The 27,359-nt window shown below is 48.4% G+C and overlaps 2 protein-coding genes across 9 annotated transcripts in view; one reads left to right on the forward strand and one right to left on the reverse strand.

Moving 5' to 3' along the window:
* Positions 1–16,078, reverse strand: part of Ttc13 (tetratricopeptide repeat domain 13) — a 67,160-nt gene extending 51,082 nt beyond the window's left edge. For all 6 annotated transcript variants that reach the window (XM_027947952.2, XM_034636672.2, XM_034636671.2 and 3 more), the window contains exon 1: positions 15,835–16,078. In XM_027947952.2, coding sequence (XP_027803753.1) covers positions 15,835–16,078 — 244 coding nt within the window. The remainder of the gene's footprint in view (positions 1–15,834) is intronic.
* A 154-nt stretch (positions 16,079–16,232) lies between these two features.
* Arv1 (ARV1 homolog, fatty acid homeostasis modulator) lies at positions 16,233–26,674 on the forward strand. 3 transcript variants are annotated; one of them, XM_027948018.2, is made up of 6 exons: positions 16,233–16,405; positions 18,467–18,586; positions 20,726–20,879; positions 23,471–23,695; positions 24,569–24,713; positions 26,060–26,674. In XM_027948018.2, exons 1-5 carry the CDS (start codon positions 16,253–16,255, stop codon positions 24,709–24,711), a joined length of 795 nt encoding a protein of 264 aa, XP_027803819.1. In that variant the 5' UTR covers positions 16,233–16,252; the 3' UTR covers positions 24,712–24,713; positions 26,060–26,674. The 3 variants fall into 3 exon arrangements, with proteins under 3 accessions (XP_027803819.1, XP_071475912.1, XP_071475913.1); XM_071619811.1 differs by having other exon boundaries at positions 26,374–26,674; XM_071619812.1 differs by lacking the exon at positions 18,467–18,586.
* Positions 26,675–27,359: the final 685 nt, after the last annotated feature.

The raw sequence follows: 27,359 nt of genomic DNA on the forward strand, positions 1-27,359 counted from the left end.
GGCATTACTCATATAACAGGAATCCCATACAATCCACAAGGACAAGGCATAGTTGAAAGAGCTCATCAAACTATTAAAATGTACTTATTAAAGCAAAAAGAGGGAATTGGAAAGGGGTATATATCTCCCAAAGATAAACTTAAAATAACCCTTTTTACTCTAAACTTTTTAAATTTGGATTCATCAGGGCTTAGTGCTGCAGAAAGGCATATGTATCCAAAAAATGTACATAAGCCTAAGGTACTTTGGAAGGATATTTTAACAGGACAATGGAAAGGTCCTGACCCAGTGACTGTCTGGAGTCGGGTTCTGTTTGTGTGTCTCCACAGGGAGAACAGCAGCCAATTTGGATTCCAGAAAAACTAACCAAAGCGATTTCTACAGACCAGAAAGAAGATGATTTGACTCAAATCCATAACACCTGATATCCAGAGCTCCAGCTTGGCTATTCTTACATCTGCAACAGTGGTTCTCCCACACCTGGAGGCTAATGAATAATGAACACCATTAAAGCCTATTTCAAATGTAAAAAACCTTGGGGCTTGCTTGTGGGAATACCTTCAGACCCATTATGCAAGTTACAGGAAAAAGAATGGGATATCCAAAAAAGAGTCAAACCCAGGTGGTAACCAGGATGTCTTTTTCACTATCTATTTTATTATTTCCCTTTTCCACATCATAAAGTTCCATTTTATTTATTGAGCTCATACAGACCTAGGTTAATATTTTTCTGCTCAGTTCTATTTTTTGACTGTGGAATTTTTAAACATTGCAATGGAGATTTCACCTGTGTAAAGCTACAAGGCCTTTACTATTGTCTTATGTGTTGTACGTTATGTGTGAACACTTGTCTTTTGTGTTGTATGTCTGTATACGTGCGTATGTCCATATATCATATATGAGGAGCGCTCATGAAAAAATGGATCCAAATATTTTTATTATTCACGTGATTTAAATGGTTTAATTGAATTGGGTAAACAGCTGTTGAGGATTGTTTTAATATGTGAACAAAAAAGGAGGTTAACAGATCTGTTTGTTTACTTTCACCTTTCCTTTTCATTATATCTAATTCTATTCAGGATACTAAATTGTTTAGAAAATTGCTTTCATTTAGTGCCTGCTGGAATGTTACGTAATTTTTTTTAGCCATCATTGCGAGAATTCCTATCTTCATCCCAGTGCCAGTGAAGACAAAGATAAAACCAAACTACAGCTTCTGCGATAGCTACCACAACAAACTGTATAAACTGATGCATCAATGAATAATGTAACTCAACAAGTGATGCTCAATCAAGGAGTCGATTTACTTTGGGAGGAAATGAACATATTAATAGATTCCTCTGCTTTGAACTGCTTGCAGAACTTGCCTGGACTATTTATCACTTGTATGCATTGTGAACTATCTGTTGGTGCAGCGAATTGTGGTAGTGCTGGAGTATCTTTGCTGATGGTGTCACTGGTGGTACAATTTTTCCAAAGGAGCCGTCAATTGGCTTGGTATCGTGTCATTTCTGTATCCTCCTCCCTTCTGCTTATGATGGTCATTCAGCTAAAATTTGGGGGCCAAACAGAGGTGAGGCAAAGAACCTCACCCCCCTTCTGGTACCAAGGCCAAATCTGGGGGCCAACAGACGTGAGGCAAAGAACCTCACCCCCCCACTGGCACCAAGGCCAAATTTGGGGGCCAAAAGAGGTGAGGCAAAGAACCTCACCCCCCACACTGGTGCAAAGGCCAAATTTGGGGGCCAACAGAGGTGAGGCAAAGAACCTCACCCCCCCACTGGTGCAAAGGCCTATCCACAAGTATGGCTGTATGCTGAACCAGTAGTCAATGATGGGTATGATCCAATTGCAATGGTACCAACCTAAGACAGGATGCTGACACCTTGAGGTCAGCTCATCCGATGACGGGTAAGGACCATATGTGGAATTGGACAACCTAAGACAGGCAGGGTCCCTTAACCACATGCTTGGTGTTTAATTAAACAGAAGGGGGGAGATGCTGAGAGCCACAGCTGAGTTGGAATGAAGCATGGCATTTGTGCCAGAAGGGAGTGGTTGAGAGGTGATGCCAGCAAGCCATTGAGATGATGATAGTTATGTTAAGCTGTGTATTCAATTGTATATTAGACCCCTGCTGTCCACCTCTGCCTGCTACTCTGGAGTTCTTGCAGAGATTCCTGGAAAGTTCCCATTGGTTGGGGAAGTGCTGGAGGAGGGATTTCCGGTGTGTGGTATTCCTGGAAGGGCCACATGGGTGGGTTCGTGGAAAGCATGCATGCAGTGCCAGTGAGAGTTGAAATAAAGTAGTTGCTGTTTGAACCTACAAGGCTTTGTGGTGGCTCGGTTATTTGTGCCCAGCCAGACTGCGGCACCATGGTTGAAGCTACGCTCACCTGTTCCTTTGTAATATAACTCCTTGCCTGTTTAGGGTAGAATCTTCCATGGAAGTGCCTTGTGTGTGTCCCCTTCTCTTACTGTGCCCTTGGGTGTGCCTACCCACGTGTCAGTCAACCTGCTCACAGTGGACATCATGAAGATAGACTCACCCCCCTGAAACCTGGCCCCTTGCCTCATTTGAATAGCTTCTCCTCAATAAAAGAAGTCAGTGCATGCTCTCTCTCTCTCTCTTCCTGCAGACCCTTAAGGTCAGAAGAACCGTCACAGCGACCCCAAAGAAAAAGGTATTTGTGTCTCTTGTGTGGTTATTTTGCACAGCCCAGTTAGCCCAGTTCAACTGGAGTAACCCCTGAGCCTTTTAGTCTGGAGAACAGAAACCCAGCAGGGAGTGAAGGCGCATGCCTGTAATCTTGGTGGCTCAGGAGGCTGAAGCAGGAGGATTGCTGGTTCAAAGCCTGCCTCAGCAGCATAGTGAGACGCTGAGCAATTCAGCAAGACCCTGTCTCGAAATAAAATATTCTTTAAAATATTTTATTTAGAGGCCAAGGCTCAAGTGGTAGAGCACTCGCCTAGCAAGTGCGAGGCCCTAGGTTCAATCCTCAGAGACACATAAAAATAAATAAAGGTATTGTGTCCGTCTACAACTAAAAAGGAAATATGAAAAAAAAAACGGGACTGGGATGTGGGTCAGTGGTTGAGTGCCCCCATTCAATCCCTGGTATAAAAAAAAAATTAAAAGACCAGGGACGTGGCTCAATGATTAAGCATCCCTGGGTTCAGTCCTTTGGACAAACATAATAATAAAATAAAGTGGTCAATTTCATTATGAGACCCTCACCTCAACTATTTTAAAAAGCTATGTCCTAATTGAGCATCCATTAAGGAGCACCAAGGGGCGTCCAAGGAGCCATCTGGGGGACAGAACTGACCAAAAGTAAAACTGACAGCTTGCCTCAGCCCCCAGGGGCTTCGGCACAGGGCAGGCTGAGGAGCCAAGTGGGTGGGGCACGGGGTGGGCTGTGCGGGTGCAGAGGTGGGGATGCGAGGGGGCAGGCAGGAGGGGCCTGCTGGAAGGGGCGCCACGGCACACCCAGCCCATGGGGGCAACCCATGGAGGCCCGTGGGGGTGGCCTGGGAGGCTCGTGGGGAAGGCCAGGGAGGCCTGTGAGGACAGGCTGTGGGGAAGGCCCAGGAGCCCTCTGCTTTTCCGTGCCACACCAGTGCTCCAGTGGGTGTCCGTGGTCTCTATTCTGCACATTTACCAATCAGGACGCACGTGCACACACTTGAGCAACAGTTGTGGACTTTCTCCCTGGTCCACTCCCTTGGCTCCCTGGGTATCAGCCTGCTCGTCCTTCCCAGTCCCAACAGTACTAGCACGTCACATGCGGGGCTCCTTGGCTGCTCTGGGTCCTTGTCATGGCCTTTGCTCATTTTCTCCCCCCACCCTTTACCAATCCTGTTTGTTTTATTATTTTTTGAGATCTATTTATTGATGTTCATTTTCAAGTTGAGTGACTTTCCCTGACTTCGGCCATGAAGGATCCCCAGTCACCTGATTTCGCAGCTGTCCCAGCAGCACTGGCCATGGATTTCTTCATCAGCCTTAGAACACATCACAGCCACTAGAGGGGCATTCTAGACTTTTCCTTCAAAGGAATCTTTAAGATTATTCAAGAGGCTGGAGACGGCAGGATGGTACAGCCCCTGCCCAGCACAATGCCCGTGTCACCTCTGACAGATCACAGTCCACTCTCGATGTGGACATTTGTTAAAGAGTACAGCAGCAGCCAGCTGCGCTGGCTCATACCTGTGACCTCAGCAGCTGGGGAGGCTGAGGTAGGAGAACCCCACATTCAAGCCAGCCTCAGTGGCTGAGCAAGACTCTGTCTCAAAATGAAATATAAAAGGGGCTGTGGATGTGGCTTAGTGGTTAAGCACCCCTGGGTTCAACCCCTTATAATCCCCCCGCAAAAAAACCCCAGCAATAATTCATGTTCTTTGAAGAAAATAGAGAAAATCACAAAACACAGAAGACGTCTGGAATAGCACAATTCCAGCCTCTGCCAGCACTCACCAGCTCTTGGCCTTGGAAACCTCAGTGTCACTGGTAAAAGGGGTCAACAGTACCACCCACTTCTCAGTTGTGAGGCTAATAAGGATTATGTGAAAAGCACACAGGGCCACCACACCCCCCACACCCCCAGGAGGAGACCACGACAGGCTGGCTGTTACCACCATGGGGCTGCATGAACTGAACGAGGCCCTTCTGCAACCAGCCCTTTCAACAATACAACGTGTTTTCCCACGATTAAATTTATTTTTGCATTTAAATTCAAAACTTGGGAATGACATGTCATTTTTAACGTTTTTAAAATAAAGATTTCCATTTTCTTCACTGAACCTGCTTTGTTGGCTCTAGACTCCTCAATCCCTTGGAAGGAACTATTTGGTTTCAGTGTCAATGTTTTGATTGCTGTAGGCTCACAATCATGAGGCAAAGCCATCAAGCTCTTTCTAAGAATTCTTTACTATTTGTATAAACATTCTTTTTCCTAGTAACCTTAGGACATTTTGTTTAGGTCCAAAACAAAAATTCTTTCTATGATTTTTATTAGAATTATACTAAACTTTAATTAATGGGGAAAGGAATACCTGATTTCTTCACAAGATCTAACTTATGTGGTTGGTCAAAGTTTTTCTCAGACCTATATGATATATCTTCAACTGCTGATGCGGCCACTGACTCAGCACATCTGCGGCAGGCTCCGCCCCGCCCACGCCCAGTGGTCAGCAACCCGGGGTGACCCGCAGCAGTCAGCTAGCAGCAGCAGCAGCCAGCACAGGACTACACCAAGGGCATAGTGAGGCAGCGTCTGCCCAGGATACAGATAAAGGAAGCAGCTAAAATACCATCACCCTCCCACCCCCCGCAGGTGCTCCCTGAGCCCACTCATCAGAGACCAGAGGAAAACAAACCCAGCTGAAGCCTTGCTCCACCAATGCGGGAGGGCGGGACCTGAGCCCAGAGGCTGGCTCTGGAGTAGGTTTCATCGCTGTTGGGCATAGCGGTGGCTGCTTTATTTGGTGGGTTTTCCTTTTTTTTTGTACTGGTTGAACCCAGGGGTGCTATACCACTGAACTTCCTTCCCAGCCTCTTTAGTTTGAGACAGGGCCTTGCTGAGTTGTCCAGGTTGGCCTCAAACTTGGAATCCTCCTGTCTCAGCTTCCCGAATAGCTGGGGTGACAGTGTGGCCACTGCACCCAGCAGGTCTGGGTGAGCCATAGACAATGAAGGTAGAGCTTATGGGAGTCATTGAGGTGACAAAGGCCTGAGGGCTGTGGCACAGGGGAGTCCAGGCAGAAATGGCCACACATTCTGAAGATGTGTCTAACTGGCTGGAACTGGGTTTTTCATCTGTCCACATTTCTGACCTCCTAACAAGTCTACTAATGTCCTCATTTATTCAGCTAGGTCTATTGTCTCCATGTAATGTCACCAAGGCTTGTGATATATAGACTCACTCAGTACCTTATTATGTTGGGAGAAACATCCATTAAAGTGCCTATAACACCAGTGGCAACAGACACCCTTCTCATCCCTGACATGAACACCGAGCCTAGGAGCCCAGAGTTCCCGCGACTTGTTTTAGATCTGTGTCTGCATCTATTTCATGCCGAGTTCACTCCTGAGCCGTAAGCCTGCTTCTTCACTCTTTGGGGATGTCGTCTTCTTTCACGCAGACTCTTCTGGGTTAGGAACAACCCATTCCTTCTCAGTGGGGACCCATCCACGTGGCAAGGGGTGCCCTGCAGATCATTCTGACTGTGAGGTCTGTACATGCAGTGGTGCGTCTGGTTCACCTGGAGAGTTCAGTCTGGATAATCTACATCCAGACCCTTAAGCTCTTGCTGGGCCACCACCTGTGTCCAGCCCCACTGTCTACACCTCTGCCACTATCCCGCAGGGTCAGCACATCGCTTCCTTAAAGTGGCACCTTTCAGGTGGGTTTGGGGAGAGGCTGGCCCTGGACGGCCTGGGAAGTTTTTCAGGGCTCTTCAGTTGAACACGAAGACGTGAACCTCCTCATCTGCATGATCTTGTGGGGCTTTCTCAGTCAAGAGGGTACAGACCACATTCACAGATGGCTTCAGGCCAGGAGCAGAAAAGCGGCTGACTCTAAGGTCACGGCCCTGCAGCCCTGGGCTGAGACTGTGTGTTCACCACGTAAAGGAAGTGTTCTTCTACCCTGTCTCCCCAGAGTGTTGAGTCAGGAAAGCTGCCTGCCTACCACCAAGTGCTTTTGAAGATTTCTTTAGAATGAGTACGCAATTTTTTTCCGTTGACCTATTGTAGTGATTAAGCCAGTGTTTAAAAAAATGAACCATTTTTGTACTTCTGGAATAAACTAACCCAAGAAGACTGCTCTTTTCATTGCTTGCTGGGCTCAGTTTAGTAATATTTAATTTAGGATTTAATTTATAGATGTGTATGTAACTTTCTCCCAACAGCATTAGATTTTGGTATCAGTGCTTTTCACTGGTTTGGTAAAGTCAATGAGAGAAAAAACAAGCCTATTGAAACCACAGCTATTTGGAACAGGAGGCTAAAATTTGTTCTTTGATCTTCAAGTAATTAAACATCCTATAGTCTTAGTTGTTTTATCATACGTAATCATGCTATGGTATATTAATATACTATGTAGAATAAAGCATATATTTAGTAGTAGCAACTACATTATGTAATAATTATTTAATATCACAGACAATTCAGCCCAACCAGCTACATACTTGTTTGCTTTTTGAGATAGGGTCTTGCTACCTTGCCCAGGCTGTCTAAACTCCTGCCTCCGGCTCCTGAACACTGGGCCCAAAGATGTGTCCTCTACACACTACACATATATGACAGCCCATATATACTACCCATTTCTTAGAGAGGAAAAGCATTCGTTCTCCTCCCCTCTTTGGCTGTACAGGTTAATAGTGGTTACTACAAAAATTGTTTCAAAACACATCACAGAATCTTACTTTTCTCTGGACATTTCTTTACTGCTGCAGAATGTGACTGCAGGAGCAAGGTTTCCGCACCACCTCACGTCCTGATGGCCTCCGCACCCTGCTCGCCTGGTTCACGCTGTACCAGTTCACGCTGTTCACTTGCTCTCCTGCTCCCTTTGGCTCATCTACTTTACCCTCTCTTTTTGGAATGGCCTAAGAATTTGTTACTCTGGGGTGTTTCTTGTGCTTAAAAAAATACATAAAGCAACTGACCACCGTAACCATATTAAGCCTGTGGCCTAGTACTGCTGGGTACACTCACACAGATGCAAAACAGCTCTCCAGAACTTATTTTAAATATATGCTTTATTCTATTAAAAAAACAACTCTTGGGCCAATTTGTTAGTTCTACTGCTGCTGTTTTAATCCATTTATTGGAGCTTTCTTCCATTTAGTCCTTACAACTTCCCTCATTTCGTCTATTCACTTTTCAAGTTAGCCACCTCAGCGCCTTTACTCTCTTTCTTCTTTGATGCTAAGTCAGGACATGACGGCAGGAAGAGAGACGGCTGGGAGGCAGGGCCAGCGGAGCACAGGAAGATCTGGCCAGAGGCTGGATCTGGGCTGAAATGCAGGGTTCCAGGGTAGAGAGAGGTCAGCTTGGAGACAAGCCGGGCATGCTGAGAGGGAAGGCACGGGTCTCTGGGTGTGCAAGGAGGGAAGATGTGGTGTGGGCCAAGGAAGGGGCCACAGAGGGCGAGCAGTCCAGGGGCAGGAGGGGGAGGGGCCGCAGAGGGCAAGCGGTCCAGGGACAGGTCTGAGCCAGTGCTTGTGAAGTGCCACCCAGAAGCCATCTGCAGGCATGGAGGAAATAAAAGCTACAGACAGAGGTTGTGGCTGTGGCTCAGTGTTAGAACACTCGACTAGCACGTGAGAGGTGCTGGGTTGATCCTCAGCACCACGTAAACATATTTTTTTTAAAAAAAAGCTACAGGCAGGGCCCGGACAACCACTAGCCCATATGAATGGCCTCTGAATGGGCTCAGGAAATCCACCCTTAAGGAAAGGGCTGGGGGTGGGGGGGAGGACACAGGGACAGGGAGGATGGGGGATGACACCCGGGGGCACTGACTTGGCAACTTTCTTAAAAAAAAAAAAAAAAAACTAGCTATTCTCTGAAATATCCTAGCTCTTGGCTATAACACTGTCCAAAAGCTCATCATGGTCTTCATATCTCATTATACTTCGTTATTCCTAAAGATGATGTTTATTTTTTTGTCATTTTTCTATATCAGGCTTGCTCGGTAATTGTCTAAATTTTACCAGTATCTTCAAAGAACTAGTTATTATATTTAATTCTATTCTTTCCCTGACTTCCAGTTTAATTAGTTCAGAGGAGACTTAACGGGAACGCAAGAGGCTATGCAAGCACAGATGCAGTCAGTGCCTGGCTGGCCATCTGACTGGGCGCGTCCTCCAGTGTCTCAGCCTCGGCGCCCTCGCCTACAGGGCAGGGAGAGCCACACACCTCCACACAGGACCACTGTGGGGACCCAGGACATGGACCACAATGCCCGATGCCAGCACAGGCTGAGAGCCCCTTATCTGAATCACTGGAGACTGGAAGTGTTTCAGATTTTGGATGTTTTCCAATTTTGGAATACTTAAATATACATAATAAGATATCTTGGGGAGGAAAACCAGGTCTAAATATGAAATTTATTTATGTTTCATAGATATCTTATACACATAGTCTGAAGGTAGTTTAATTAAGCATTTTAAATAATTTTGTATATGAAACAGTTTCATAGTATAAAAATTTCCACTTGTGATTTTTTTCTCTGTCGATTTCTTCTTTCTGCTTTCCTTATTTTCAGACCAAAAGAGCACTTTCCAGTTTTCATATGCTTCACAAACTCTTTTGTTCCTTAATTTTCTGAATATACGTTATACCCATCACACACACAGGAGAACAGCTCAGCAATAAGGAATGTGTTTGAGATCAGGAGACTAGCAAAGCTACTATAAAACAACTCGAAGACGAAGACTTTCTACTGTGGACTACAAAGTAAGCACATAATTAATTTCTCAGAACAAGGATCCACAAACTTGAATGTAATCCAATCAAAGCTACATCAGCCTACATACAAGTACTAACCCATGCAAAGAACTTGTAGACCGGGAGTAGAACAAGGCACCAGGCAGACTGTGTGGTGCAGTCCAGGACAGGGAGACAGGGGCTGATGCCAAGCGAGGCTGAAGACCCACTTAGTGCACACACTTTCAAGAGCAAGATCTTCCCAGAAACTCAATCCTGTGGTCAGACACCTGGGAGCCTGTGACTGCTTCAGGCAGTGACAGAGGTGACAAGTGACAGGGAAGGAAGCCCCTAAGAGCACCCCAAGGAGAGTGGGAAAGTGGCAGAGCAGCCCGCTGGCCTTGTGTGCAGGTCAGCAGATGGGAGCTTCCCAAATGTAGGGAAGAGAGCCGCAGCTCTAAGCTAGACCTTGATTCAGAGAGGACAGTAGAGAAAGCATCCAAATGAGATTTCACCAAAAGCTTTAAAATACATAGCTATTATTTGTGTTATTTCTAGTTACACAAGTTGTTCACGTCATGAAAATTCCCTGAGCTACACATACAGACTTGTGATGTGCATTTTTTTGCATATGTCATATTTTAAGAAAAGGTAAAAAATAAAAGACAATAGAAGGAAGACGTTGGAAAGTCAAAAGTACCCAAATTGGCTGGAAACAGTAGCTTACACCTGCAGTTCCAGTGGCTCACACCTGCTGGCACAGTGGCTCAGGGAGGCTGAGGCAAGAGGGTCGAAAGTTCAAGGCCAGCCTTATCTATTTAGCAAGACCCTAGCTCAAAATAAAACATAAAAAGGGCTGGAATTTGGCTTAGTGGTTAAGTGCACCCAGGTTCAAACCCTGGTACAAAAAAAAAAAAAAGCCAATCTCTGTAACTCTAATAAGTCTATTTAACTTATTTAAGTTGAGCCCAAGTCAGCAACCTCGAGAGAGCACACCATAAAGGAACACACCTTGCCAGCCAGCCTGGTGTCCTGCGGGTGGAGCCAGACACCTGCCTTCTGCTGGAGAGGCTCCCTGAGGTACACAGGGCTCTGCCATTCCCCAGCCATGCCTGCGGCGCGTGCAGGTCTGAGCCCAGGACAAGACTGGGTGCAGCTCAGAGTTAGAGCTCTTATCTAGCATGCACTAGAACCTGGTCAACCCCTAGCAACACAAAATCAATTATCAACCAACCAATCCCAGGCCGCATGACCCTCTGGCCTCCCGCAGAGGTTTAAAAAAAAAAAAAATCAACCCTCACCACATGTGTTTGGTGGTGTGCAGACCTTCTAAACAGTGACACACTCATTTGTGTTTTAGGCACCAGAGAGGAAACCCAGGCCTTACACATGCTGGGAAAGTGCTCCGTCACTGATGGCACCTCAGCCCTGGTGAAGTCATCCTTAAGGACAACACAAGTGAGTAAAAAGCAAACCAGTCTGCAGACTTGACAGGTGCCCACCTGAGGGCTCCCAGGGCATGTCTGACTAAACCAGGGGCCTTCAGAAGATGCCATCCAGTCAGAAAGACCATGCCTAAGGGTGATGCCAGTGCCATGCCTCTCCACACAGGGCCCAAGCCCTAGGCTTGCAGTGAGCAGTGACTGACCTGCAAATGGATGTGGGTTGGCCCTGAGGAAGAGACCTGAGACCCGCCACAGAACCAGGTGCTACCACGCCCAGGAAGTCAGGGCAGGGAGGCTGGGCACAGAGTAGCAGCAAGGGCCCCCGGGGCTGCCACTCAACACTACACATGGGTCTCAACTTCCTCTGGACCCAGAAAGCAAACAGCCCTGGTGACACAGCTTTCCTTCTAAGGACTCTCCACCATCTCCAGGAACAGCAACATCTGAGTGCTGTGAACAAGAAAATCAATTTCCTGTCTTCAAACAAACCCCTCCACAATTAAGAAAGGGGCTGCACATTGGCAAACTGTGCGTCTTCTTGTCCAAAAGCAGAGCTGGGCACAGGCTACTTGTTTTCCTGGCAGTGAACCTCAGAGTGGACAATCACCACATGCTTTCTCCACAAAGAAACAGAAAGATCAAATAATCCCAATTCTGGGTCATTCATTTCAAAAAACTAAAGAAAACTACTACTGGGTATGGTGGCACATACCTGCAATCCCTGTGGCTCAGGAGGCTGAAGCAGGAGGATCACAAGTTCAAAGCCAACCTCAGCAAAAGCAAGGCTGTTAAGCAACTCAGTGAGATGCTGTCTCTAAATAAAATATAAAATAGGGCTGGGGATGTGGCCCAGTGGTAGAATGCCCCCAAGTTCAATCCCTGGCACCAAAAAGAAAAGAAAAAAAACTACTAAAGGATGTAAATTAATCATTCATATTGAGTGAAATATTAAAAATGGACTGTGCTATGATCACCAATGGATGGAGGTGGCTATTAGAAAACTACCATGAAAACATCAAATATGGGCTAGGGTTGAGGCTCAGCAACAGAGAGCTTGCCTAGCACATGTGAGGTACTGGGTTGGATCCTCAGCATCACATAAAAATAAAGGCATCCTGTCTATCTACAACTACAATAAAAAAACATCAATATGACTGTTACCTATGAGCAGCCAAAGTCTGCCAACAGCTAAAAAAGCACATGATCCCCTGTTCCCATTACTACCACATTGCCAAATGGAGAGGAAGCACAAGTCTCTCTGCAACAGCTAGAAGCGCACCTGTGTGAGCCACTCAAATGCATCCCAGCCTGCCTGAAAAGCCGGTCATTTAACCCAGGCCACTCAGCTTGGGCAGGAAGAAAGAAGAAATTGCATCCTTAAATCAATGACAAGCCACACTTGGTCTAGGCCTGAGTTTACCAGACCCACAGAATTAGGGGTCTCCGTCTGGTTGTGCCCAAAGCTCCCAGGCCACCTGTCATAGCAGCACTCCCTTACTCCCAGCCCTGCTGCACCCGTCAGGCCAGCCCCGGGCTCCAGACAGGACCTGGCCAGGCCATGGTGGTCCAGAACCCTGAGCAGCCAGTGTCTGATGGGCACACAGCTTCCTAGTGAGACCCAATCACTCCAGCACCACAAGAGTGGGGTGTCCGCATTCTTGCCAGACCAGAACTCCAGAAGGCATTTAGGAAGACAAACAAATAGAACTCAGGAGGAGGGCTGGGGCTGGGGCTCAGTGGTACAGCACTTCCTCACACCAAGAGGCACTGGGTTCCATCCCCAGCACCACATAAAAATAAAGATATTGTGTCTATCTACAACTAAAAATATATATTTTTTTAAAAACTTGGGGAGTAGTGTGGGGTTTAGTGTGGCAGAGCGCTTGCCGAGAGTGGATGAGGCCCTGGGCTCAACCCCTGGCACTGGAGATTAGCAGCAGATCACAACGTACCAAACCCGACAGAGGCACAATACCCCACGAGGAATGAGGGACGGTCAGGTCAGCCTAGTCAGGGTCTACTCCTATGGTGCACTCTCACTTGTCCCCAGTGTCATGAGAGTGCAGAGTGTTTTCAAAATGTAACTGGAAACCAGAGTGGTGAGAACTGGGAACAAACTCCTGCTCATTGTCTCCTCTAACTACTAAAAATTAAAAATAAGGATGAAGTAATAAAGAAAAATAAAATTTTAGTGGACCCCCACCCTCAGAGATGAAGGTGGCCACCCTGAAGGTCTGGGAGCCGAGAGGTGGGTGGATGATGAGTGGTTGCCATGGTACCTGTGAGCCATCAGCGCTGCCCAACACCTGCCCCACATTAACCCTCACATGTCCAAGGTCCCTGCCATAGGAGGTTCTGTCTGGTGAATAGGACCAGTGGCTCAAGCGCCCAGGCGGTGGGTCCAGCTACATTTTCTGTTCCACTGTGAGATGCAGGATGCAGGCAGGGCAGGGGGTGAAGCTGGACCAGACCCAACAGCCTGGCCCCCAATAGGTATAAGATAGTACCTATTTTTTTTTTTAAAGACTAAGATCATTCTTTCCACAGGAAGACACAGAGGGCAGATTGTGAGCTAATAGTCACACATGCACAAAAAGAAGCAGACACCTGAGTGTGCTGGGAGAGAAGTCACGAGGAGCCTGGGGACATGTCAGGCTCAGGCTGAGACAACAGCCCCATGGCCACTGGACAGCAGTCTGAGGCCAGCCGCCCAGGATGCCCCTTCAGTGCGGTGTATCCAGCTGGGCTGGTCACTGCCAGGACAACTCCAGATGGTGATCCCGCCGGCAGTCACCCTGCACCTGAGATCACTGGGGTGCACAGTCCACCCATCAGGTGAGCAGATGCAGACTGGGCAGCTTCCACTTAGTTGAGAAGCAGTTGTGCTGCCAGGTTGGCTCTTCATACAGGTGCTGGCTTCATATGGACAGGCTTGAGGTTGGATAGACAGATAGCACAGGAAGATGACCACTGATGAGATCTGGCCTGTGAATCTGAAGAGCTTATCAATGTTGGATTCTGACACTCATGCAGACCACTGTGTTGATCATAAGGGGCTCTGGAGACAGACATTAGCTGCCCCTCCGGCTAGGATGTGCTTAGTTATAGACCCTGAATAATGCATCCCTGCCTCTTAGGACCCAGGACTGGAGCAGGCTTCAAAGGCTCCAGCTTCCACAGAACAGTCCAGGGTTAGGAGGGAGAAGCAAGAGGCATTTCAGGAGTCTCCACAACAGAGTTTTTATCACAGATGGCAACCAGTAAAGGCTAGAGCCCCAAGCAGCGTGCTGTTGACACTGGGAAGAACAGGGGCGACTACAACTGGCACTGCGCCTCTTCTGCATCTGCTGGCAGCTCCTGCACATTCAGGGCAGCCGGGGAAGCTGTCTGAAGTCCCACAAAGAAAACTGAAGTATCTAAACCCATCCAGTTCAGAGCCTCACAGTATGCCTCCCAAGAAGCAGAGAACATGAGACAATGTCATCCATATTGAGGAAATGGGAAAGGGACAGAAGGGCTCCTCCAATTGCCTAGTAGAAACTACATTATGGTTAACTGGAGGGAAACCCTAACACAAGTCTGAGTTGGCTCAAACAAGGATTCTTAAATAGGCACAACCTGATGCTGCTGGACGAAGTGAGCCATCTAAGCCAGTGCCATCAACTGACTCCCTTCAGCTAGTGTGTATCATGGGCCTCCAGGAGGGAGGGGAAAGGCAAAACGGTGACTGACAGGCTAGAGAACACTACTGGTGTGGCTTCCTACATACAACCAACCAGCAGCCAAGACAAAAACAGGCATCAGGCCGAGTGGGCAGCTCCTCCTACCAGTGAGACTACAGGGAACTCACACTTCCACTGTGCCTTGGCTTCTCCACCTGAGCCGAGAAGCTACCATTCAATGAGGCAGCCATGGCTTTTCTGATAGACTTAACACAGGAGGCCTGCAGACCAAGAGCTAAGGACAGCACCTGCACATTGCTACCTTCCTTAGCTGTTCCTCCTTTGTGGAAAACAAATCCCAGCGTCCAGTCTCCAGTGATGGTGCACACGGTGTGCACAGGGGCACTCAGATCACAGTGACACCGGTAATGGACATTCCTTTTCTATATAACACTGGTCTTGTGAGTTACCAGAATTTATACTATAAAGAAGTCACACGCCCTCAGTGAGAATTCCTCCAGGAAGTCAGATTGTGCCAAAAGGAAATCAGACATCTGATCTTGACACCTCAATAAAACATAGATATTGTCTTTGCAGGTACAAGTTGTTAAACAACCCTGTGAAGCCTTAAAAGCAACTAGTCAGGTCCTAATGAGCCTAGGAGACCCAGGCCCTTCCCAAGGCAAGCCACAAGGGAGCCCACACACAGCGGAGGGGAAAGAAGGGCTCAAAGGCGAAAGACACTACAGAATTCGTAACCAAAAAAAAAAAAAAAAATGCGCATGTGCATGTTACGCCCAGAGACTGTGGCCAGAGATACCAACAGCCCGACTTCAATGAATGAACCGTCCAGCGGCAACGCGCGGCCTGCGGAGGCCCCAGGTTATTTACCGGCGGGAGCCACCGGGCAGGCACAGAGCCGGGTGTCCGCGCAGATGCTAGGGGCCTGCCCTTCCTTCTCCCAGGTAGAACTCTAGGGAGAGGACCTTGACACCAGACGTGCAGCCGGCGGGCTCCCTCGGGAAGTGTCCGCGTCCACGTCCACGAGTCGCCCTCGCCCCCCCGCCGCCTCCTCCCTCCTCGTCGCCCGCCTTCTCCTGGCCCTCCTCCACCCGCCTCCTCCCTCCCCGTCGCCCGCCTTCTCCTCCCGCAGGCCGCCTTCTCCCCTTCCCCCCTCCTTCTCCCTCCGCCCGCCGCCGCCCGCCTTCTCCCTCCCGCCCCCCGCCTTCTCTCTTCCCGCACCCCCGCAGCCCCAGGGCGTCGCCGCAGCGGGGAGACGCGGCCCACTCACCGCACTCAGCCGGGTACTGGTCCGTCCAGTCCCCCGACTGCGGGCAGCCGCCGCCAGCCGCGGCGTCCTGCTGCTGCCGGTGCTGCAGCTCCTGCTTGAGCAGGGACAGCGGCGAGTAATGCTCTGTAGCCCGCGCGTAGCCCAACGCCGCCAGCAACAGCAGCAGCAGAGGCAGCAGCGGCGGCGGCGGCACCCGGGCCCCCAAGCCGCCCCGGCAGCTGCAGCCGCGGCCGGCAGGTGCCATCTTCGCGCACGGCGCAGGCGCGGCGCGGCGGGCGGGTGGGCGCGGCGCCGCGGCCTCACCCGCCGCGAGTGGTACTCACGGCCGCGCGCCCCGGCCCGCGCATGCGCATAGACTCTGCGGACTTCCGGAGCGGCGTCGTAACTTCCGCCCAGGACCGGAAGGGCACCCGTGGCCATGGGAACGGGCGGGCGCAGCGGTCCGCGGCCGGCCAAGGGCGCGGGGGGCGCAGTCTCGGGCCCCTGCCGGTACCGCTGCATCGAGTGCAATGAGGAGGCGCGGGAGCTGTACCGGGACTACCGCCACGGCGTACTGAAGATCACCATCTGCGTGAGCGCGGCCGGGCGGCGGCGGGGCCCCGGGGCGGGGACGCAGGCTCCGTCTGTCCGGCGCGCGCCTGCGGCAGTGCCAGGAGGACCCGGAGGACGTTCCACTTGAGTGGCGGGTGGGGGGCAGCACTTGGGGAAAGGCCCGTGCTGGAGGGCGAGCGAGGGGAAGTGAGCTCTGACTCCGTAGTCCCGTTGGTCGGCGGCTGAGATGGGGAGGTGGATGGCCACGCAAGTAGGGTGGCGCTGGGCGCTGCCCTTTCTGGGCCCCCTGTCATGGGGGGGGCATGCTTGTGTTCCCTTGGCAAACTCTAAGGTCCTGGGGGCTAAAGACAGTGGTCCCAGGTGACCGTCCGGCGTCTTGGATGTGGCTGATCTCAGAGTGCCTGAGAAGGAGCTCTTGCTAGGAACGCACAGCCGCTCGCGGAGTGACTGTCGCTTGAAGGAGTGGGTGCACTAGGAGCAGGAGCTTATGCCGCCTGCTGCTGGTGTTTGCTGGCCTACTTATAAAGATGGGGTTTAGAGAACTTCTGAAGGACAGGCAGGAACCCATTTAAAAATGCAGGAGCATTCCACCATGAAGGGAGAACGTGTGCTCCGCAGGAATAGCACAGGAGGGGTCTATGAGAGAGCCTTGCCTGTGAATCTGGGGTTGTCAACTCTAGCTTCTGTTTAAAGCTGACACACTCTTTACTCAAGAAGAGAGCCGCAGAAATATGAACTCCTGCCAGGCACAGTGGCCTGTGCCTGTAATCCCAGGTCCTTGGGGATGGCAGAGGCAGAAGCAATGCAAATTCCTGGCCACCCTGGACAACTTAGCAAAACTGTCTCTAAGTAAAATGTTTAAAAGGGTTAGGATTGTAGCTCAGTGGTATGGCACCCCCTCCAGCATGTGCTAGGTCCTGAGTTCAGTCCCCAGCCCCATAAAATCATTCATTCATTCGTCCACTATGACTTCCCAGCCTCTGTTTCATTGGTTGGATTTGAGTTTGAGGAGTGGCACATCTCCCTTGCTGATTTACTTGGGGATTGGACAAACAAGCCTATTTCCTATAATGACATGAATGAAGTGGAGAAACTCTTCAAATTGGAATTGAATCCAATTTCGTATTGAAGCACAGGGTTAATAATCTTCTAGTGTTTTGGTGTAACTAAAAGGCCATGCCAGTGTGTTTGTATACTGGTTGCTTCTCCTTCCATTTCTGTTTTATCTAGTCAGAGTTTCAAAATGTCTCATTTGAATTGTAGCCACCAGTCTTTTTGCAGTGAATTGTAGCACTGACATAGCTTTGTAATTAGCACTGCTTCCACAAGTCCATGTTCTGCTGGTACTGTAGTACATTGTAGTCAGGTGTCCAGAGAACCCAACTCTATTGAACCTGGTGATCTTTGTGGAAGGCCATTTAGCAGCACATGCTATGGAAACCAAGAAAGCAGTGATTGGTGACCTAGGCCCAGGCCACACACTCCTATTCTCAGAAGCTGAGTAAAGAACAGGACACCATGCCAAGAATCCTGAGCCAACAGGCAGAGGGAAGCCTGGATATTCCTCGTCAGCACTGAGAACAGGAAGGAACATGGGCTCTCTGCTACAGTAGAGACGTCGGAGGGTGCTGCGCAGCCTGGAGTGAGACCATGGCTGAACGCCCTTCTCCAAGTCATGTTTCAGGACCACAACACTGGGGCCATGAAGCCAATGGCAACAGTCGATCAGCGAAGGACACTGTAAGGTTGTCTTTTAACAATTCCTATAGATCAAAGGTAGAGTTGAAAGTAGAATCTTCTGGGAATTAGCCTTTAAGTTGACTATCTTTTAGCTTCCCAAATATGATGTTGAAATTCATATTTCTAACCTAGAAGCTTATATTTAGTCTCTTGTAAAGCCATATCTTACATATAGGAACATTTTTATCTGAATGGAAGTATACCTAAATATGGATGTGGCCTTATTGCTCTACAAGTCTGCTACAGTAGAGACGGTGGAGGGTGCTTAGTCAATCTGAAATTGACTAAGATTTCAGAATGTATAAATTTGCTTGTTCTAACATTATCTGTGTTATTTCAGAAATCCTGCCAAAAACCTGTAGACAAATACATTGAGTATGATCCTGTTATCATCTTGATCAATGCTATTTTGTGCAAAGCCCAGGCCTACAGACATATACTTTTCAATACCAAAATAAATGTGAGTTGTGGCAGTTTTTTAATGTTACTTGGTGATGCTTTTGTATTTTGAAAGACTAAAGTGAAAGAAATTCTGACTGGAGTATGGGTCTTTTCTCAACATGGCTGGAAATTTCTAAAATTAACAGATGTGGATGCACGGAGTGAGCTTTGGCCACTGGCAAGATGCAAACAACTAGTTGTGATGGCTCTTCAGTGGGCTACCTATTGAATGGATTCTCAACAGAATGAAATCAAACAGCTGGGTAGGGAAAGAATCATACCTAAGAGAAATAGACAAACATTAAAAGAAAACTATGAAAAACATAATTTGTTTCATTTCACACTCTGCTGCTAAGGAAATGTATGAGGTGAATATAACAACACTGAGTTGTTAGGAAAGTCCTAACTTTTAAAGTAGTTTTCAAAACATAATCTAGTGTATTGCATGGTAAATGCTTGAGTAGTTGAGTAGGATTGATGGGTAAAATACAGGACACCCAGAACCTTTGAAAATCAGAAAAACAAAGAAAGGTATGTACCAAATGTTGCATGGAGCACACTTGTACAAATTATTTGTTTGTATATGAAACCTAAATTTAACTGAGTGCCCTATATTTTCATTTACTTGATTTAGCAACCCTAAATTTGCCCTAAGGTAGATATTAACAGTTGATTTATCCCTGCCCCATCCCATAGCTGAGTCACTGGAGCATTGATTCTCAGCCTCGGCTGCACATCTAGGACCATCTGGTTGGCCAGTGGAAGGGGAAATATTCCAAGCTAAGACCTCCTGGCATCTGCGTGGTCACAGCTCCCCAGGGGTTCCAAGCATCCCTGTGCTCACTGAGAGCCTCTGAGCATGCTGGACTCTAGTGTGGGTCACGCTGGTTGGCGTAGGGGCAGAGGCTCGATTCCTAGGAGGAGCTGGGACGGGGCAGCTCTTACTACTCAGTAGTCCCTGTTGACCATCAGACATCCAGCTTAGTTTTCCTTTTAACCGTTTTCTTTCAGTATTGATTTGTATTCATCTATCCAGAGGCCTTTTTTTTTTTTTAGTTCACGTTCATACCAACAGTTCCTTCTATGATGCTTGGAACCTTAGATTAAATGTATTCTCTGACTGTTGTCTGCACCTATATGTGGGTCACATAAATTTTGTGTCAAAAATGTATCAAATGGTGAAATATTTTAAGCAATGATTCTTATGTACATGTTAGAGTTCCCCTAGGAATTGCTATAAAATATACACTTCTAGGTTTTAGTACCAAAGATTCTGACTTAGGACTGTGGCCCTGACATTCGTAATTTGAAAAATCTCCCTATGTGATTCCATTGGCCATTGCTGATTAGGAACCTCTGATTTGGATCCCAGCACAGTGGCGCACACCTATAATCCTAGCGGCTCTGGAGGCTGAGGCAGGAGGATTGTGAGTTCAAAGGCAGCTTCAGCAGATTAACAAGGCACTTAGCAACTTGGTGAGACTCTGTCTCTAAATAAAATATAAAAAAGGGCTGGGGATGTGGCTCAGTGGTTAAGCACTCCTGGGTTCAATCCCCATACCCCCCACATACAAAAAAAAATAGGGCTGGAGATGTGGTTCAGTGGTTGAGTGCCCCTGAGTTCAATCCCTGGCACCCCCACCCCCCAAAAAGGACCTGTGATTTAGGATAGGGCTGTAGCTAGTGGCAGAGCGCTTGTTTCCCTGGCACATATGAGGCACTGGGTTTGACCCTTAACACCACATAAAATAAAATAAAGGCATGCTGTCTGTCTATAACTACAAAAAAAAATTTAAAAAAAAAAAACTTCTGATTTGCTGAGCACAGTAACACACACCTATAATCCTAGTGACTTGGGAGTCTGAGGCAGGAGGTTTGCAAGTTTGAGGCCAGCCTCAACAAATTAGCAAGACCCTTTTTAAAAAAAATAGGCCAGGGGTGGGTAGCTCAATGGTAAAGCACCCCTGGGTTCAATCCCCAGTATCACAAAAGAACCACTGATTTTCAGAATAGATACAACTGGCCACTTTATTGGGCAGTTCTGAATTTGAAAATGGACTAGAGGGGACAGTCTTCAAACCTACAGCTGTGCCTATTGATACTTGGTATAACTGAGTGCTTCTTTACCTGATTGAGTGGCAATGTCTTTGACCTTTAGATCCATGGAAAACTCTGCATGTTTTGCTTGCTTTGCGAAGCATACCTCAGGTGGTGGCAGCTTCAAGATTCAACACAGAACACTGCTCCTGATGACTTGATCAGATACGCCAAAGAATGGGACTTCTATCGGATGTTTGCCATTGCTTCTTTAGGTAAGGAGATGCCTACCTTTCCATTCTTATAAACCTAGTACTTAACTATTTTGGCACTGTGGTGCATTCCTGTTATCTCAACAGCTCAGGAGGCTGAGACAGGAGTTCAAAGCCAGCCTCAGCAACTTAACAGGTCCCTAAGCAACTTAGTGAGACCTTGTCTCAAAATAAAATAAAAAGGGCTGGGGATGTGGCTCAGTGGTTAAGCCCCCCAAGGTTCAATACCTGGTACCAAAAAACAAAACTAAGACAAATGGTTTTAATCCTTGGCAAGAGGAGATAGTTAATATAGCACTTGAGACTAAATTTTCAGCTCTACCACTAAAAAACCCTGCTAGGTGAGTTCATCTAAAAACTTCATCAAAAAACTTTATTTGTTAACAAACATGCATAGAAATAGTCATATTTAATATTAGAAAGTTTCATAAAATGTTTTGAAATGTTGATAAAAGTTGTAATTTTAAATTTCTGATTATCCAATTTGAAGATTATTAAACCCCATCTTTATTAAAAAACAGACTGACAATGCATTAGCCAGCTGCTTAGTACTAATGCAATATATTGAATAGGGAAAGCTTGCAACTTAACTGCCTTGTTCCTTGGGGAAATAGGCTAACCCCCGCACCCAACACATTCATGTTCGGAAAGTTCTTTCTTCAGCATTCAGATTTGTGACTTGTCCTTCTAGGGTCAGAATTATGTGAAATTGATTTCTGTGGCTATTTTCATACTAATTTCTATGGTTCTCTGCTGCTAAATCCTTCAATTAAAGGGCACAGGAACCAACTAGAGTCCCAGCTTCTCAGACAACTGAGGCCAGAAGATCACTTGAGCCCAGGAGATCAAGGCAGCCTGGGCCACACAGTGAGACCCCCTATTAAAAAAAAGAGTTTTGGCTGGACATGGTGGCACACACCTGTAATCACATGCCTGTAATCCCAGCAGCTCAAGAGACTGAGGCAGGAGGATCGTAGGTTCAAAGCCAGCCTCAGCAACAATGAGGTGCTAAGCAACTCAGTGAGACCCTGTTTCTAAATAAAATACAAAATACTGCTGGGGATATGACTCAGTGGTTGAGTGCCCCTGAGTTCAATCCCTGGTCCCACCCCCACAAAAAGAAAAGAACTTTAAAAATGATAATGATAGATAAATCCTTTGGCTATAACGAATATCATTTTAGTGGTATGAAGTCTCCAGTCCATTCCAATGTCGTATTTCTGGCCTGCGTGTCCTCTCTCTCATCATCACTCCCTTGGTCTTCTCATCTGCCTTCTCAGAACTCCCAAGTGTCTGTCTCTAATCTAGACCTTCTTGATCCTAGACCCTGACCCTCTGCCTTCTCAGCACCCTGAAGCCTTCCACCACACTTCTCAGTACCAACTTATATTTTGGTCAGCTTTTTTGCTTACTACTGTAACCCAAAGACCTGACAAGAACAGTTAGAGGAGGAAAAGTTTATTTTGGGGCTCACACTTCAGAGGCCTCCATCCCAGCCAGCCAGCTCCATTCCTCAGGGCTTGAGGTGAGCCAGAAAGAACATCATGGCAGATATGTGTGGCCAAGGAAAGCAGCTGGGAACATGGCTCCAGGAAGCAGAGAGCTTGGCTCAACAAGGACAAAACATATACCCCAGAAGCACGCCCCCCAGTGACACAGCCTGCCGGCTCTCAGTCACCACCAAGTGAATCCCTTTCAGGGGATTGATGTGCTGATTGGGTTAAGGCTATCATAACCCAATCATTTCACCTCTCGATTTCTTACCCTAGATCTTGGGCAACACCACACATCTAAACCTGCTTTAATATGACACATGTTCCAGAGGAGCCTGATTCTGGAGGTATAACACAGCTCATGGGGAAAAGAGAGCTAAGGACAGGCCACTCAGAATGCATGTGGGTGGGTGAGCAGAAGGTTAACAGTCCTACCCACAGCAGTCGCACAGGTGAGGCCCCGTTGGGCAGGGTCTGACAGATGGTGCAGTCCCATGGCCCCAGGATGCCAGGGCAGCTGCTGCCTCCCCTAATCTGGACTCCATATTTCAAGAATATTTTCTAGAGTATAAGAAATTGCACTCAGATATATTATTAAAATGAATAAGGGAAGTCTTTTAGTTTAGGTAACAAAACATTCCAAGTCTTGTCGATGCCTAGTGGGAAAACAGACCAAAACAGTGCCTGCAGGGGCCTCAGAACAGCTCCAGGCCTCAGACCTGGCAGCCTTCGTTGGCCCTTTGACTCCCTCTGCCCAGAAGCCTTCACAGAGTGGGCTACCATTGTCTCTCAGAGCTGCTTTTTTTCAGGGGACGTTGACAGGCTTGGTTAGAGTATGTTGACATGTATTTGTTGGCTCCTGTTGGCCAGGTGAGACACAAAGGCCAGGGCGCTGGGGAGAAAGAGGGTCTGGTATTGTGGAAACATTCCTGTGGGAGTCAGGGGATCTGTTGTAGTTTGGAATTGAGGGTTGCTTGTTCTGAGGGTGTAGTTTGGATGGAGATATTCAGGGGTCAGTCATAGTCTGGAATTGAGGGTTGCTTGTTCTGAGGTGTAGTTTGGATGGAGATATACATGTTTTCATTTCCTGTTTCCTCCCAGAACAGACTGCCTTTTTCATTGGCATTTTTACTTTCCTGTGGGCAGAACGACCTAGGACAACAAAGAGAAAGCCCCACTTTATTTTGTTGCTTAAAGCGCTGCTGTTGTCAAGCTACGGGAAGCTCCTGCTGATCCCGGCTGTCATCTGGGAGCATGACTATACTCCTCTGTGCCTCAAGCTCATCAAAGTGTTTGTGCTGACGTCAAACTTCCAGGCGGTCAGAGGTAAGCTTCTGCTCTGCTCCTCTGCCTCCCACCCACAGGGAAGGTGAAGCCTTGCTTCTGGGGCCGCAGAAGGCTGGCGTGCCTGTAGTCCCTTGCGCAGGCGGGTGCTCAGGGTTCATTCACTGTGACCAGGTGCCCTCCTCTGCCCTCCCCCTGTCCTGTGAGACTCGTGGGTGGCCTTTGTTGCATTACTTTGTGAATGAATTCACGGGACTGCAAGGGCTGAGTGGCATGGCCAGAATTAACAAGGCCAGGCAGTTGCCACCCCAGGATGCATGCCAGGCATGGGCATCCACAGCAGGCAGCACCTGCCACGCCAGGAAACATGTCTCCCATTCTTCCTGTCACCGTTTTAATGACTGTTTTCTGATGCTGTCACCATCATACTTACCCTCTTGCAAATGTGACCTTGAGACTATGGTTCTCCTCTGTTGCTCTCTTTAGAACCCGGGAGTCTGCTTTTTGTTTTTCCAAATGTTGATGAAACTGTGTCTCTCGATTTTTTTTTTTTTTTTTAAGAGAGAGAGAGAGAATTTTAATATTTATTTTTTAGTTATCGGCAGACACAACATCTTTGTTTGTATGTGGTGCTGAGGATCGAACCCGGGCCACACGCATGCCAGATGAGCGTGCTACCACTTGAGCCACATCCCCAGCTCTCTCTCGATTTGAGAAGCTCAGTTTGTTAAGAGCAGTAGCTTTGATTCTCTCAAAGGCTTGCTGATGGAAGTGCTAGAAAAGGAAGCAAGCAGAGAAATATAAACAGTGTACATGTCCTAAGAACATCTTTGCCAAACAGCTCACACTCACAGAATTCACATTCCAGTGTCATTGAGACTCCTAAGACTGTGTTGGCTGCCTCTTCTTTCACAGTGGCCCTGAGCATCAACCGGAAGCTGTCCCTGCTGGCCATCCTGAGTGGCTTACTGCTGGAGAGCTCCACGGTGTGCCTTTTCCAGAGGCTGGAGTGGGATGTTGGCAGCGACTGTGCCATCTATAAGTCCCAGGACTTCTGAAGGTACGGGCAGCCTCAGGCCTTCCCAGCCTAGGCAGCCTGCACCACCTGGGCACCTCAAGTCTACAGCCCGTGGCTCTGGGCCCTTCACTCGGGTCCACATTCCTCCTCCTGACAGCAGCGTCCCTGCTTGCATTACCTTGGATCCTGCCCTCACAGAGCAGGGTCTGCCCTAAAGCTCAGCCTCTGCAACTGCCTGCAGCCCTCTCTTGCCCTGCCCAGCGAGTCCCCTGCCTCCCCACCTGCTTTTCGCTGCCTCCCCACCCGCTCTTCGCTGCCTCTCTTGCCTTGTCCCTTCATTTCCACCTCTCCTCTGCTTTTGGCCTACTCTGCCACTGTTTGCTCGTACCTAGAGCCTGTAGGCAGTGGCCAAGCAGTGCTGCAGCCCTCCAGACACCCCACTTCATCTGGTGGCCTGCATCTTCGCCTGTTCTGCTCTTTTCACCCTCTCTTGCAGGCGGCTGTGGCTTCAGCTGCCCTTCTCCTCCATGGGGCATCTTTCCTCTGCCCACTACCTGTGCCCAGCAGTTGGCCTGAGCCTGCCTCTTCCCCACGCTCATGACTCCTGTGTAAAATGTGCTTTCTCAGGCACAGTGGACACACCTATAACCCCAGCCACTCCAGAGCCTAAGATGGGCTGTTGTAAGTTTGAGGCTGTCTTCCAAGATATAAAGAGAACCTGTCTCAAAAAGTAAAGAGCTCAGGATTTGACTAAGTGGTAAAGAGCCTCTGGATTCAATTCCCAGGACCATAAATAAATAAATAAAAGAAGGTTCTTTCTCCCAGAGTCTCGGGAATTCTGTGGCCTTAAATTTCCCAAGGCAGCTGGCTGCTGGCTGCTCTTCAGGGTCTTGCTCCTTCTGAAGCAAACCTCCCTTTCCCCTTCTGCCAGGTCTCTTGCCCTGGGTGCCTCCTCTGCCCTCGGCCCTCTTCCTGTCTCTTATGTGCACCTCTGTGCATGTTCCTTCTAGGGCACCCCTGCCAGCTCTTCCTCTTGCCAGGTCACTGGGCACTGTCCATTGCTCCTATGTAATGACCAGATGGGCCTTTCTTCCATTTCCTAAAGTCAGCCAGCCTAAAACTGAACTCCCTGGGATCTGTGCCCCCCAAAATAATGCTTGCTGATGGCTTTCCTCAGGCAGTGCCCCTCCTGTCTCATTCCGCCTCCTGCCTAAAGGCCTTCAGCCTGCTGGTGCCACCTCAGTCCTCCCAGAGCACCAGGCAGGGGTGCCCCTCAGTCTCCTGTCACCTCTTCCTGCTGACCTAGGAGCACCTTTGGTTTCTTCTGGGACGGGGCAGGACCCTGGCACTGCCCGCTGAGGCTCCTCTCTGCGCTCTACCCCCTGCAGGTCTGCTCTCCAGCTCCGCTGCTGCCCCAGGAGCCACGCCGGGCAACTGCACTCCTGCTCACTGGTTCCTGCCCACCCATGGCAGCTGTGTTCCCAGGATCTGCCTGGATCAACCCAGTGCTGGCATTTCGTCCCGTTTCACAAGTATTTGTATTTGTCACTGTCAGTGTGATTCACAGTTAGGGAAGCCCTGTCCTGCTATACTTCATCTCCCACCTGCACCCAGGCTCTTGCTGCCCTGCCCCCTCTCGGGGTGCTCTGGAGAAGCCCTGCAGCAGCCCCTCCCGGACTGTCAGCTGCACGTGCCTTTCCAGGACCCCTCCTCTGCCATCTGTGGAAGGCAGGACCGAAGCCAAGCTCTGTCCTGATGAGCAAGTGAAGCAAAGATAAGAGGCGGAGATGTGGAGTAGAAGCCCTCACACTGCAGCCCGCCGGCCAGCAGCAGCCCACTCAGCCAACAGGTCCACTCCTGAGCCCCACACAGGGCAAGGTTTCATCCCTTGGGGTGGTCATGTATTTTCAATTGAAATGTTAGGTTACTGGCTTAAAATGATGATATTTTGTGTTCTTGAAACAGCAGAAACACTGTCCTCTTAATAAAGTCTTTCAACTGAATTTTTAAAAATTTTTAATGTAGTAATTAAATTACTTTTTTAAATTGTCAGATGCAGGGCTGGGGATGCAGCTTAGGGTAGGGTAGAGGGCTTGCCTTAGTATGTGTGAGGCCCTGGGTTCAATCCCCAACCCTGCAAAAAACAAAAAAAGTTTGGGGTTCCAGCTCAGTAAAGCACATGCATGTCCACGTCCTGGGTTCAATCCCCAGCCGTAAAAATAAAAGGTATTTTGACCATCTACAACTAAAAAAAAAAAAATTTTAAGTATTTAGAAAAAGAAAAAGATACAAAAGTAAGTCACTTTTAGATATCCTGCCTTTATTAAAAACCATGAGCACTCCAGCCACCTGGAAGTCCTGCCTCATCCGCAGCCATTGATGAGCTGTCCTACAAATGGACGGAATCCACTGCTTGCTCTTGAGTTTCAGCAGAGCTGAGAACCAGCAGGGGAAATGCACAGGAGGCGCACACGGCAGACTGACACGGCCATGGAGACGGACAGAGGCCTTTTGTTAAAGGCTTCCTCCAGCAGTGTTTGGAGCCTCTGAACCACACTGGGGAGAAAACAACATGGTGTATGTTTGCCAAAGAAAGAATATTGCAGCTATTACAAGACAGAGGCACGAATCAGGAAATCCGAAGACAGTTTTATAACCAGTCTTAGAATGGCTAAAGGATCTGCTCAA

This window comes from Marmota flaviventris, chromosome 12, assembly GCF_047511675.1.
Source record: "Marmota flaviventris isolate mMarFla1 chromosome 12, mMarFla1.hap1, whole genome shotgun sequence".
In the NCBI taxonomy this organism is placed as follows: domain Eukaryota; kingdom Metazoa; phylum Chordata; class Mammalia; order Rodentia; family Sciuridae; genus Marmota; species Marmota flaviventris.

Bases quoted from the DNA above. Each gene is read 5' to 3' on its own strand.
- Arv1 (XM_027948018.2), top strand. From the start codon at position 16,253: ATGGGAACGGGCGGGCGCAGCGGTCCGCGGCCGGCCAAGGGCGCGGGG. The intron at 18,587-20,725 runs GTGAGTTGTGGC...TTTGACCTTTAG, and splicing joins TTTTCAATACCAAAATAAAT to ATCCATGGAAAACTCTGCAT. The intron at 23,696-24,568 runs GTAAGCTTCTGC...CTTCTTTCACAG, and splicing joins AAACTTCCAGGCGGTCAGAG to TGGCCCTGAGCATCAACCGG.